This window comes from Lepisosteus platostomus, chromosome 7 (assembly GCF_059453375.1).
Source record: "Lepisosteus platostomus isolate fLepPlt1 chromosome 7, fLepPlt1.hap1, whole genome shotgun sequence".
In the NCBI taxonomy this organism is placed as follows: domain Eukaryota; kingdom Metazoa; phylum Chordata; class Actinopteri; order Semionotiformes; family Lepisosteidae; genus Lepisosteus; species Lepisosteus platostomus.
This window is the reverse complement of record NC_142617.1, coordinates 39,527,409-39,540,478: the sequence shown is the minus strand read 5'-3', so window position 1 is coordinate 39,540,478 and position 13,070 is coordinate 39,527,409. Positions and strand designations below refer to the sequence as shown.

At 43.8% G+C, this 13,070-nt stretch overlaps 1 protein-coding gene across 1 annotated transcript; it reads left to right on the top strand.

Moving 5' to 3' along the window:
* The first annotated feature begins 2,836 nt into the window (after positions 1–2,836).
* Positions 2,837–12,974, top strand: wdr77 (WD repeat domain 77). Its single transcript, XM_088640223.1, has 10 exons — positions 2,837–3,248; positions 4,574–4,759; positions 5,459–5,600; positions 6,891–6,940; positions 7,701–7,771; positions 8,841–8,895; positions 9,376–9,438; positions 10,280–10,388; positions 10,939–11,007; positions 11,526–12,974. The coding sequence occupies exons 1-10, from the start codon at positions 3,149–3,151 to the stop codon at positions 11,689–11,691; spliced, it is 1,011 nt and encodes a 336-aa protein (XP_088496349.1). The 5' UTR covers positions 2,837–3,148; the 3' UTR covers positions 11,692–12,974.
* The last annotated feature ends 96 nt before the right edge of the window (positions 12,975–13,070 follow it).

Below are 13,070 nucleotides of genomic sequence, written 5' to 3'. Positions count from 1 at the left end.
CAGCTTGTTGACAAATTTCTTGTCATATGGCACTGTGGCACAGCTTTTAGCATTACTCCTGCTCCTGAGGTGATGTCTGTTTCAAGTTTTGTATGTTATCTCTGTGTTCAATACAGTTTCCTCCAGGTGCTCCAGTTTCTTTACACAGTCCAAAGACACACTGGTAGGTTAATTCGCTTCTGAGAAAATCGCCCTGGTGCAAGTGAGTATGTGTGTGTGTGTCTGTGTGTGCTCTGTGATGAACTGGCCTCCCATCCAAGGTGTACCCCACCTTTTGCCCACTGCTTGCCAGGTTAGGCTCCGACTGCCCCATAATGCTGAATTGGAAGAAGCAGTTAGAAAATGGATGGATGGTTTTGTTGCCCAACTCACTGTAGAACCAATCAGCTTCAAAAATGGGCTGACTGGAACTGGATGGACATTTTTTCTAATTTAATTCTCATTTACTAAAACCATTTCCTGAGTTACAAAAAACGCTAACACATAAGTACAGTACCCACCCACTAGGCTGATGGGTAACAGCCATTTTGTACCAGCAAACCCCACTGCACAACAGATCAGACAGAGACATAAGACACTGATTAAGAAATTGAACTAAGGAGGAACTTAATTGTGACCAGATCATTCAGCCCATAGTGGAATATAGTCAGGGCACTGGGGTTAATTTAAATTAAGGGTTAAAAGCTCTACTTTTACAGACAGTGTCATGGGATCTCTATTGACATCACATAGTCAGGACCCTGGTTTAACGTCTTATTCAAAAGACTGCAGCAACAAAAAACATGGCACTGTCTCTGTCACTATCTCTTTGCAATGCGGTGACCAGATCAGTACATAATATTCTAAATTAGGTCTTATTAGTGTATGATACAAATGTACCATAATATCCGTTGATTTAAATTGCTTTTAACTACATATTCCGTGTTTGTGTTTCCTCTCTTTGCCTAAGAGGTGTAAATGATGTGTCAACATAAATACTTAAAGCAGTTTTGTATGTCTTTTCAAGCTCAGTGTTTCCTATTTTGTATCTATAATTTACGTTTTTGCAACCGGCATACAATACTCTGCACTTGTCTACAATAACATTATCTGCCCAGTGTTAACCCAGGCTTAAATTACATTAAGAAAAGTCCTTCTACAGTATTTGTTAATTCTCCTGTTTTTTTTTTATCATGTTCACACTTCAATAGTTCACTGACTATACCAGAATCTTGATACAAATTAGGAACCGCAGTAATCCAAGTACAGATCCCTCAGGTACTCCATTAATTACACCCCCCCCCCCAATGATCTCTGCTGTCTTATATTCACTGATCAGTTCTCAATCCAAGTGGTTGCATACCTAGCCCCTGTAATTTGATAATGAATCTTTTATTTGGAACTTCAAAAATCTGAAAAGCTAAACATATTGTTTAAAATGCAATAACCAGATGAAAAACTGCCTATTCGCCGAACGTTACTTGTTTTTTCGTACTTCGAAAGCAGGTGGATGCCACTGTTTATCGCTCAAAGGCCTGGCTGCACGGGAAGCTGTTATTCTTGTCATAACGAGATTGATTCGTCTATCACATGGTCGATTACTGTCAAAATTGTTACGTAAAAGTACACAGTTGAGAATGATAAATAATTGTTACAAATATCGCCACATGGTCCATTATACTCATGCACACTGCGAACATAGCACTTAACTCCTGAATTACCGATTAAGTGTATAACATGAATATTAATTTGGTAAAATATTTACTAATGTGTTTAAAAATGATGTATCTTTCACTGTACATGAGCATGGTATATGGTATAACGAAATGCTATTTAGCTAGCTCTCAGACATAAGTAGTACAAAGAGAAAAAAACAACAACAACAACAACAATACAATTGTGTAGCAAAAGAAAGACAGAGACAACAGGCAGTGTGCAAAAAACAACAACAGACGATGTGCAAAAAAACAACAACAGGCAATGTGCAAAACAACAAAAAGGTAACAGATTATGTGCAAAAATATGCATTAACAGAATAAAATAAAGGGATAGAAATTATGGGGAGTGAGCTTTTGACATGTATGGTAGAGGTAGATTTTCAATGTGTGTTTGGGTTTTTGGTAAGAAAGAAAGGAAGAAGGCACTGTGAGGTTCAGATCATAGGTGAGAGGTGAGGTGAGAGTGAGAGTGAGAGAGGCTGGGAATTTAACAGTTTGATAGTGCGGGGGTAAAAACTGTCTCTGAGTCTGGTAGTCCGGGTCCGAATGCTCTGGTACCGTTTTCCAGATGGTAGCAGATCATAAAGTCTGTAGCTGGGGTGTGTGGGGTCTTTGATTATGCTTAGAGCTTTCCTTAAGCACCGTCTGACATAATTGTCCTGGATAGATGGGAGGGTAACCCCAGTGATGGACTGGGCAGTTTTCACCACCCGCTGTAGGGCTTTGCGGTCAGCAGCACTGCAGTTGCCATACCACACTTTGATGCAGCCTGTCAGTGTGCTTTCTGTAGTGCATCTGTAAAAGTTAGTGAGGATCTGGGGACATATCTTAGCCTTCTTCAACCGTCTTAGGAAGTACAGGCGCTGTTGCGCTTTCTTGATCAGTAATTCTTTGGAATATACATGAAACTAAACTCTTGGATAAACATTTTTAAATAATAAGTATTCAAGTTAATCGTTTTTAGGAATAAAAATCAAAATCGTGACATGTTTTATTCGTATAAGACCCTGTAGAGGGTCGACGTTAGCTCTGCAGTACTCTGTCTGCACTTCGTGATGATTATATGCGGAAAGGGGCGGCAAATCAAATGGTAACCAAGCAACCGGTACTCGCGCGAGAGCGAGGCCAGCGGAGGCAGGGCTGGTGCAGAGGGGGGACCTGGAAGCGGAAGCACGTGGTGGATGGACCTTGGCAGTTCTGGCTCATTCATTCGCGGGTCTGGATCGGGGGAAAAAAGAGGAGAGTGAGCGTGTCAGCAGGGTAAAGTTGACACCTTTTCGGCAGGGAGGACTGGAGTGGAGAGGGTTGCTGGAGGTGGATTCGGAAATCGGGCTTGGCGCCTTGTTGTATGTGGAACCTAAAATCCGGAGCCAGGAGCAATCGAGGAGAGTAAAGAACGGAAATCCAGTTCGTTGGTGTTAATTGATCTAAGCAGCAGCAGCCGCGTGTGAATGAATACTACAGCTATGATCAAGGAAAATCGCTGGAAAATACCTCCCAATGCCCCGGCTTGCATGGAAAAACATCTGGACTCAGTCCAGTACAGAGCAGGTAAATCATTAATTACGTGTTTAATTGGCGTGTCGTCTGTGGGTTATACATGGCGTGCATGTGGCCTGTTTGATCTCGGGTCTTTAATTGTATCGGTGAACCGGTCAAAATAACGTTTTACCTGACACTCTGTTTTCGTATGCCATTTGTGGCTGTATGTTTTATTTTTAATGAAAGCCACGCTACCCGTTCAACTGTGCATTGAAGGAGCACAGGAAACATAGTGACATCAAAGTTCTCGTAGTAGCAACCTGTTGTACATTACCGAGTAACTGCCGTGTGTCTGAACGTTTATGCCGCCGTTCAGAATGTCTCTTACTATCTGACATGAGCCGCAGGTTATCTCGGAATGCACTTCCGAGTCCACGATCTTTCTTTAAGCTCTGCGAGACCACAAACCCGGGGAGTCGGCGGCGGTAGAAGCCATACAGCGTGACTGCTGTGTTTGCGCAGGCCCGCCCGGCGGTCCGGAGAGCTGTCCCGTCGTGTCGGCCAGCGTAGTGTGAAAACGAGCGTGGTTCTTGTACTTTTGTACGTTCCGAGTGCCCGGTACAGAAATTCGCTGCCTAGCTTGGCATAACCGCAGATATAAGTGCAATCGGGAAGAGCCTGTATTTTGGAACGTGTCAGCTGTTGATGGGGAGGGCTTTCTTTTTCTTCTTTTTGAGACAAAAAGACCTCATTTTGTTTGCTAGGTGTTTCCTCCCCCAGGGTGCCGGGGGAAGAAGAGGGGACTGTGGGGTGTTGCATATCTAGGTGACGGGATAGGGACAGAGGGCAGCAGGCTACAGGCAGCTGAGAACGGGACAGTGAGGAGACAGGGGTGCTCTGAAAGGGATTACGGGCAGAGGAGTGGATTGATAGGGCTTTCCTGTCCTTAATTCAGTACGTGCTTAGGCAGATGCATCTGGGTATAAAACATCAATTAAAAACGTAATTGTTCTATTAGTAAAGGAGTGTGGCTTCCATTAGGAGATATTGCCTCAAGGCAGGTAGACGTCAGTACTTTCTCAGAACTAAACCTTTCCCTGGTACGTCTACATAAGAGAGGTTACACTCATTTGGAAAATGTAGGCTTTTGGCTGCTGAAACCCGATCAATCTGAGGGTCTTTTCCAGCCATTTCTTGAAATAAACCACGGCTGTGTGGCTGGCCTTAAAGAATTGCCTCCCTTTCTCTATTTTAAATGCTCTTTCTCGTAGTTTCTGCTGGTGTGCTCTTCCTTGTTGAGCAGTGACCCATTTTCCCACAGTAGCTGGCTGATAGTTCTCCCTGGAGTACCTCTGCCCTGAACGCTGTGGCGTTTGTTTTTCTCTCTCCTCCAGATGGCTCCCTGCTGCTCAGTGCCTCCAGCCTGATGGGGCGCTGCTGGCTGGGCTCCATCTGGGTGTTCAAGGACCCCCAGCTGGCTCCGAAAGAGGGGCACTGCAGCGCCGGGGTGCAGACCGAGGCCGGCGTGGCGGACGCGAAGTGGGTGTCCGAGCGGAGTATCCTCGTGGGCTCGGACTCCGGTGAGTTTCCTCATTGTTCTGGTTGGAGTGGCAGAGCAGTAACCAGGGCCAGCTGGGCTCAGCACTGGAGATCAGCCTTTGTCGTGCTCTGAGTGTATGGGAGGGTGGCTTGAAGCAATGTATTACTTTTAAACCAGCAAAGAGAAAATCTGTTTGTATGTTATAATATATTTGATATTTAAATACCATGTTATTGGCTTCATTGGGTGAAGCTGTTGGGTGCAACAGCCTTAAGTGTTAGGAAGGTACAGGGTGAACGCTAGGGGGTAATTGAAGAAGTGTTGGTTTGCAGGAAAATGGCAATTGAAAATGCAACTGCTACATTGTTACTTCTCATTCCCCATATAGTAGTGATGGTGCATCTCATTCCCCATATAGTGGAGAATTTCACCCCCTTGTAAATTATCTTCCTACTCTCTGAAGCTTGAAGCCAGTTCTGATAGTGAAGCATAAAAGCGATTCGTTCTGTCATTTCTATCGAGGAGAGCGCTGATGATTCAGTGAGTGGCTGGTTGAGGTTTTGTTATAGTTCTAGATTGTCCTCTTAATGTTCTGGTAAGGGAGTGGGAACCCAACTGGGCTTCTGTGACGAGAGAGAGAGAGGGAACTAGCTATCCCTGCTATGACTGAAGTGTCTGGGGCGACTGCTGTGCTGCTGTGAGTGTGTGGAGAGCCATGTCTGCCTGTCTGTTGTCCCAGGCGCGGTGGAGCTGTGGGAGTTGGCTGAGGACGAGTCCCTGATCGTCAGCAAGTTCTGCCACCACCACCACGACGACATCGTCACTACCGTCAGCCCACTGGCCCAGGGGACACAGGCGGTCAGTGGCAGCATGGACTGCTGGTCAGTGTGCTCTTCACTGCCTGCTCTCTGAAAGCCAGGAGCTCGTGCCTGCTGCCCTGTGCTGGGCCTTAATCCATCGAGCAGGACCATTGTGCTGCGTTGTGGCAGAAAAATGGAAATGTAGGAATTGCTAAAAGAGTAAAACTTTGAAATAGACCTCTGTAAATCAGATTTTTTTACTTGCAGTGTTGACATCCATATTAGGACAGTGGATGTGACCTCCTGTTTGTCTCCTGATCCCTTCCACACACATTCTGTTGTATTCCGGGATACACAGAATGCAAGTACTCATTGTGTTTGTATATATAACCACCAAAAATAATTAGGTTGGAAAATGTCAATGTTCTGTTCGGACTCTGATGTTCGGTGAGATTACAGTGTTAATATGACTGACTATGGCAGGCATCTCCAACCCTGGTCCTGGAGAAACCCATTTTAGTTAGTTTTGTAGGTCAGGAACACCAGGAAGATCAGTTAAGATCTGATGTGTAGATCGGGTAAGCAAGTAGGTTTTTCAGGTAAGAGACTTCGGGGCAGAATTTGGTCTCCAGTGATCTCTAAATTGCTCCATTTAAAAGATCACCTGATTAAGTGATCACAGTTAGATTGTCCCAGGTCTTCAAAAATCCATGATTTAATGGCCTACTTTAAAACCTGGTGGTTTACAAAGGGAATGTGGACATTAATTGTGTATGTCCTTTGAAACCTAATTAGCCTCAAGTTTTCAAACGTTAGCCGACTCAATAGCTATTCTATAATTATGCCAATTTAAAATTGTAGGTCGTTATTACTGATTATTAATAGGAATTTTGTAATAAGATTAAGGTGGTTGTATTTATGAGACTGTACCCTTTAATAATATGAATACTCATTGGTTACGATGACTTGATTGAAATTAGGCGTGTCATGTATTTTGAGGTATCTGGATGTTTCAATTCAGTGTAATGTGTTAATAACTTTTGAAATGTTTGAGCACTTTGGTAAGTGCTTGAGATGATGAAGATTAGTGAAATATTATTTTTTAAACATTGAATTAAAGGGCTAGGCTTGAATATGTGATTATACCTTCATGTTATATTGCTTGAACATCAACAGGTTTGGAGTCGCCTATTGTTATAGACTTTTCATATGGTCTTTTGCAGATGGTCTTTTTTTGTGTTGAAAGTACAGAGTAGCAGAACACCATCTGGCAAGCCATCTTTTGTGAGGCCTGACTGCAATTATACTTGTGGTATCGGTTTCTTAAAATGTTTAAAGTTTGGCATTCTGTCCTTATACTTTTCCTTTCAGGATCAAAGTCTGGGATCTTGCCCAGGAAACTGTGGTCAACTCCTATAATGGTGAGTGGATTTGGGATCTAGCAATACATTAAAGAGAGATTTTAGCTCCCTGTTGTTAAGTGCAATGCAATGTAAGCGTTACTTTATGCCTTTCCTGATCAGTGCCGTAATTGTCTTTGAGGTGCAATGATCCAGAATGTTTGTGTGATTTTTAATTTAGCTTATATCAAAAACACGTCAGATACATCTTTTTATATGAATTACAGCAGAAGGTTTTAATACATTGCCAGAATTTGCACCTTGTAGTCTGATCCTGAAGCTAAGCAAGGCCAGGCCTGGTCAGTCCTGGGAATGAAAACCAGGTTACTGCAGTTAAGTGGTGGTCTTGATCCCTCTGAACCAGAATTTCGAAATCTGTTCCCCAGTATGGCTTTGGATGAGATGTTCAACAAGAGTTTCTTACTGCTTGCTCATTAAGGTTCCCATGAAAATCTCATGGCACTGCTTGTAAGAGTAGGGGTTTTAACCTCTGTTTCCTAGCTAAATTCCACTCTTGACTTGCACAGTCTGACCTTTCTTAAATCAATTGGCTGAGTGATTTCCCACTTCTCCACCTGTCATGTGCAGTGGGGCTGCTGGTGATCAAGGGCTTCTCTGTCATCCAGCTGAGTGCTGCATTTCAGCAGTGAAGGAGGGGGTTCCCTTATATATATTAAAGCTAGGGATCCTTTATGAGGAACATCTCTATGCAAATGCAAGAAATCATGAATTATTATCTTTATAATACCAGTGCTTCAGTATTCATCAACTCTCTCTCCAGCTCATTCTAGCTCAGTCACCTGCGTATCCTGTAGCCCCAGTGAAGAGGCGCTGTTTCTTTCCTGCGGGCAGGTAAGAGACTGTTGGTCAGAGAACTTTGGATGCCCAGTCAAGTACTTTTTTATGTTCTGTTGTGTGCATTGCACTAGGACAGACATGTGAGGCAGCAACTAGTCAACTTTAGTGCCTTCAAGAGAGGCAGTGCACATGGGCCCATGTTACTTTCCTAAAACAAGCACCCATCTCTTATCCGACTAGCCTTTGTAAGTCCTTGAACGGCACCCAGTTACGTCTGCTAGGTGGTGAGTATCAGGCTCATCAGTACTCAGGAATTCTTGGGGTGGAGCGGTGGCTCTGTGGCTAAGGAGCTGTGCTTGTGGCTGGAAGGTTGCCGGTTTAAATCCCGCGGCCGACATTGGGCCCCTAAGCAAGGCCCTTAACCCCAACTGCTCCAAGGCTTCTCTTCTCTTTCTGTGTGTCTGTGTGTCTCACGGAGAGCAAGTTGGGGTATGCGAAAAGACAAATTCCTAATGCAAGAAATTGTATAGGGCTAACAAAGTGATCTTATCTTAATTGTGCCTTAAAGATCTGCTTTGGCACAGTGTGTATACCCTAAGTTTGACTTAGGTTTGAGAGAGTTTAAAGTAACCTTCATGGATCCCCTGAAGCATTTCATTTTGGGGATCGACCGAAATGCTCAGCAGCATTATGTAATTCCCACACAAATACTGTAAGAAGTCAACTGTGTACATAATTTGCTGCCTCACGCTACGAGTAGAAGGCAAGAAAAACTGAGTGAGAGCTTAAATCTGCCAAAAGAATTACTTCCAGGAGCCTTTGTTGTGTGATGACTGCTGTGTGGATTCTGCACGCTTTTTTCAACACGGCTACAAAGACAAATCCATCAATCAAAATTCCCCTAAATTGGTGAAACCGACAGTACTGATGGGTGGGAGACTGATGTGTTTGATTAATTTCTGAAGCCTTGAGAACAACATGTTTTTAACATGTTCAGCACAGACTTCCAGAGTTGTATCCGGAAGACTTGTCAGGCTTGTTTGATCTGCAGACGTCCTGGTGTTTGAATCTCTGTGCAGCTTGACAGGGATCTCAGAGGGTGCGATTTTGCCTTCTCTTGCAGGATGGCCGGCTGCTGCTATGGGACAGGAGGAAGCCAAAACCTGCCTCTCGCATTGGTGAGCTGCTGGCTTTGGTGTTACAACATCCGTAGTTTGAACAGGGGGGGGAATTCATCAGATCTGTCGTACGTACAGTTAATTTCATACAACAAAAAAAGCTACCGATCAAAAGCTCTTCTTGCATACATTGCTCTAACAGTGGATACTGCTTATACACTAGCTGCTGTGAGTAATACTGAGCTCAGTTCTCTAGTAGGAATACTGTGATGTGAGGAATTAATATTTGTAAGGAATATGGAAGAGGCTATACTGTAGGCATTGTGCTCTGCACCCTGAATAGAGGTAATCATCACAGTTTGCAATAGGTGTAAATTGAAAACTGTAATGCACAGGCCGTTGAACTATTTTGTTATCTTACAGTGGAGTTAACCTGTGGACACATTATATTTTTTGTACTGTAAGAACTGCATGCCCTGAAGCTCCTTGTTCTAAGAGTAAAGGCTTTCTTTAATTTTATTTTATTTCTGTCCTCTGCAGAAACTCAATGCTGCCCTACCTCTTTAGCCTGGCACCCTCAGCGAAGCAATATGTTTGCCTACGGTAAGGAGCCTGACTCGAGCAGATGTCCGACTGTCACTGCTCACCGTGTCCTTAATAAAGCAAGTTTATCGTCAGGGCTCTGACATTAGCTGACACATTCATTCAGGGCACCGTACCTAGGCTGCAGATACACAATGCAGGTGTGCACACTAGTAATACTACAATACAGTTTAAATGCGCTGAAAAAACTGTAAAAATGCAATCAGTGCCTCGTGTTTTTGGTTTTAAATGTGCTTCATTTCATTCCATTCGCATTCCATGCATCTCCTCTGAGTTGCATTTTATTATTGAATCTGAGGACGTCCATTGAATTGATTTTATCGGTGTCTTTGAGGATTTCGAATTCTCATCAGGTCCCATCTTAGTCTTCTCTGTTCAAGATTAAAAAGGTTTGGTACCTCCAGCCTGTCAGTGTAACTGTTTACAATATGTAAACGATGCCTCAACATAAACATGAATTCTTTTTCATAAGAAAAATATTTTTTCTTATCTGCACACCAAGTTCAGGGTGTTAACAGCCACTGTATTTGTATAATGTGCAACTCCATTTGTCATGAATTCTCATGTGGGAAGTTATTTTTTAATTGGAAGTGTTAATTGGAGTTGATTAGCTGCGCATTACTATAGAAGCATGCTGAGTAAGTGCTTCCCCCCGTGGCTGCAAATTAGGCTGGTTCAGCTGGTTTTTGGAGATGCCCATCTGAAAGTTTGGTCTACTTACAAGGTGTATTGGCGAGTTAACCGAAACCCCTTCCCACCTCCGTCAGCGAAACTAGCAGCTGCATGTGGTGGCTTGATTTGTTCCTCTCGGGAGCTCACTGGGTGTTTCTCCTGCCCTCAGGAGACGACCTGGGCAAAGTGTTTGTGAGGGAGCTCCAAGCCAGTGAGAGCGTAAAGAAGATGGACACCCACGCCCGGAGGGTCACCGGCCTGGCCTTCTCCTCGCACAGGTGAACATCCAGCTGTGGCGCAGGAACACTGTCCACACGAGCTGAGGTTTCAGGGCCGTTCTCCTGCTGTCCACCAGATAATCACAACTCTAAACAACAAAGTGGATGTTTTAACACCAGATGGCTGCTCCTCTGCTGCATTATTTTCATGGATTTAAGAATCAAAGGACCTGATTAAGAGACTGGCTCTGGTGAAGAGGTGAATTGGAAGATCCAGTATTTTACCTCTGTAGTCGATCAGCGATCGCTTGTGGTGCAGAGCAGCTCCAGTCACTGTGGGCTGCAGAACTCTTGTTAACTGATCTGTTTCAATTACTGATTCAATTACTCAGTTGAAGTGGTTGTTTTCAAGTGAGCAATCGGATCAGCCGTACTCGCAGAATTAGTTTTCTGTTGATGAATCCCGATGAGCCCCGGAGCTCTCGGTCTGTCCCTTACTTGGCTGCGCCACGCCTCTTCAGTGTAAACCTTTTAAACGAGAGTTTAAGCGCAGTCTTTGGCTTTGCTGGAAGCACCATGGTCCTGAACTGCCTCCTTGTCTGTTTCACAGTTCCCCCTTCCTGGCCTCAATCAGTGATGACTGTTCAGTCGCAGCAGTGGACTCCAATTATTCAGAAATGTAAGTAGGAGAAAGCTGCGCCGTGATGTTAGATGTTTTTTGACACTCCATTGTTCATGCTTTTTTATTTCAGAAGACATAATTGTGAGCTCTTAGTTGCTTTTCCTTCAGCTCCCAAATTGGAAATACACTAGAGGATAATCTGGGGGGTTGAGCATGCCTTTTTGAAAAGGTAGCTTTTGCTTAACTTAATAGAAACCAAAAAAGCTGTTGGCCATTCCCCACAAATAAAGCTGAGAATCATTTTCAGGAGACATGTGGGGCGCCTACGAGTTTTGCTAGCCAATTGAAACATGCGTGTTGGGGAAAAACCGCACACACGAAAGGGAGCACCCTATAAGTTTGCATGCATTTTCCTGAACCACTAGAGGTCACTATTGTGCTTTTTCACATGAGGTTTCGCTTGAGATTTGACATCTGAGAAGGCTGGGTGGAGTGTGGAGCTCCCGGCAGGCTCAGACACAGCAGGTTCTTGTGTCTGCTGGCGCATGACATTGCCGGCCGTGCCTCTGCTTCAGTTTCAGGGACAGACGGCACCAGGACTTCGTGCGGGGTGTGTCCTGGGCTCCTGCCGGCTCCTCCACCCTCACCACGGCCGGCTGGGACCACCAGGTCCTGCACCACTCAGTGGGCCAGGAAGAGACGCCCCCAACGGCAGATGCGGTCGCCCCCACCCATCCGTAGGCCCAGGCCTACGTACCCTCACTCCAGAGCCTCTTCCTAAGGGAGCAGAGGATGGCGCTGGGCACGTCGCTCATGTTCACATCAAAACGGTTAACGAGCATCCTGGGCAATTAAGACTCCTCTGCGAAAAATGGGTCTGGAGTCCTGGTCCTGCTGTGCAACAGCCCTGCAGGTTTGGCAGGGATCACCAGTGATCGAGTACTGACCTAGAAAGTGTGTTTACTAAGCAAAAGTGGCAACATGATGTCATCGTGAGCAAAGGTGATGTGATTCCTAGATGTAGTTGTGGATCCCAGCTTGAACAGAAAACACTGGTCCCAGGGTGCATTTTTGTAATTCAGACTGCTAATTTGAATTTATACCAGGCACAGTGTGTTTTTCAGATTATCAAACAAACAGAACTGTATGAAAACTATTGGTACACTAATGAGATTTCAAATGGGGTGATTTTGAGCATCAAAATTCAACTTAGGGATTAGGTACATCAGTCAAGATCATTAAATACCTTTTCAAAAAACATGTACTGACTTACAGAGTAATAGTTTCATGCAGCTCTATTTACCCATTGTGCTCCCTTCTGCTTATTCCTTTACAACCTTCTTCATTGACTTTTAAGAGCCAGTGTCATTTAAATACAAACAAAGCACTGTGATAAAACTTATTTTCTCTAACCAATGATTTCAGTGAAGGTCACACTCTCCCTGCATTGTGTTCCTGTTCCTGGGGGTGGGTAACACTGACAGCATCAAAGTATTTCTTAAATTACAGCACTTCAATAAAAGTTTGTATGTTGAATACCTAGTTGGTATTCAACTACCTAGTTGGGTGTGGCAAAATCATTTTTTGTTGCCAAGTTGCAGCTGCATGAAAGCTAAAAAGTGTTCACCGTGACCTGCTTGATTTTTCAGTTAAACACTGTTTTTCCTGTCTCATTTTTAAACATCCTAGCAGAGATCTGAGTGTGGTTGTTTGGTTTTCAGTACGAAGCTCATACTTATATCCTGTCAGAGTGGTAAGCTGTCTTTGGGAAATACATTTTTTTCAAATTTAGTCAATGGTCAGAATTGCAGTCACTTGCAGAATTTTGATGTTTTAAGTTCATGTCTGTTAGAACAATGGAGCACTCTCACAATCCAATATGAAAAACACAGCCTTCAACGTTCTGATAGTCTTACCAGATAAGCACCTCTTTTGTTTATGAAATGCATAACTATGAAGAGTATTCCTTTGTCATTTGTTAAAATACCTGGAATATTTTTGTTAATAAAATTCATAACCTCAAATTTTGTTGCACCCTTTTTTTAAGGGCATGGACAATTTTAATATCTTGGCCACAAAGTTTGGCTGTTGGGTTTTAAACAGGGGAAATAATGTAAATA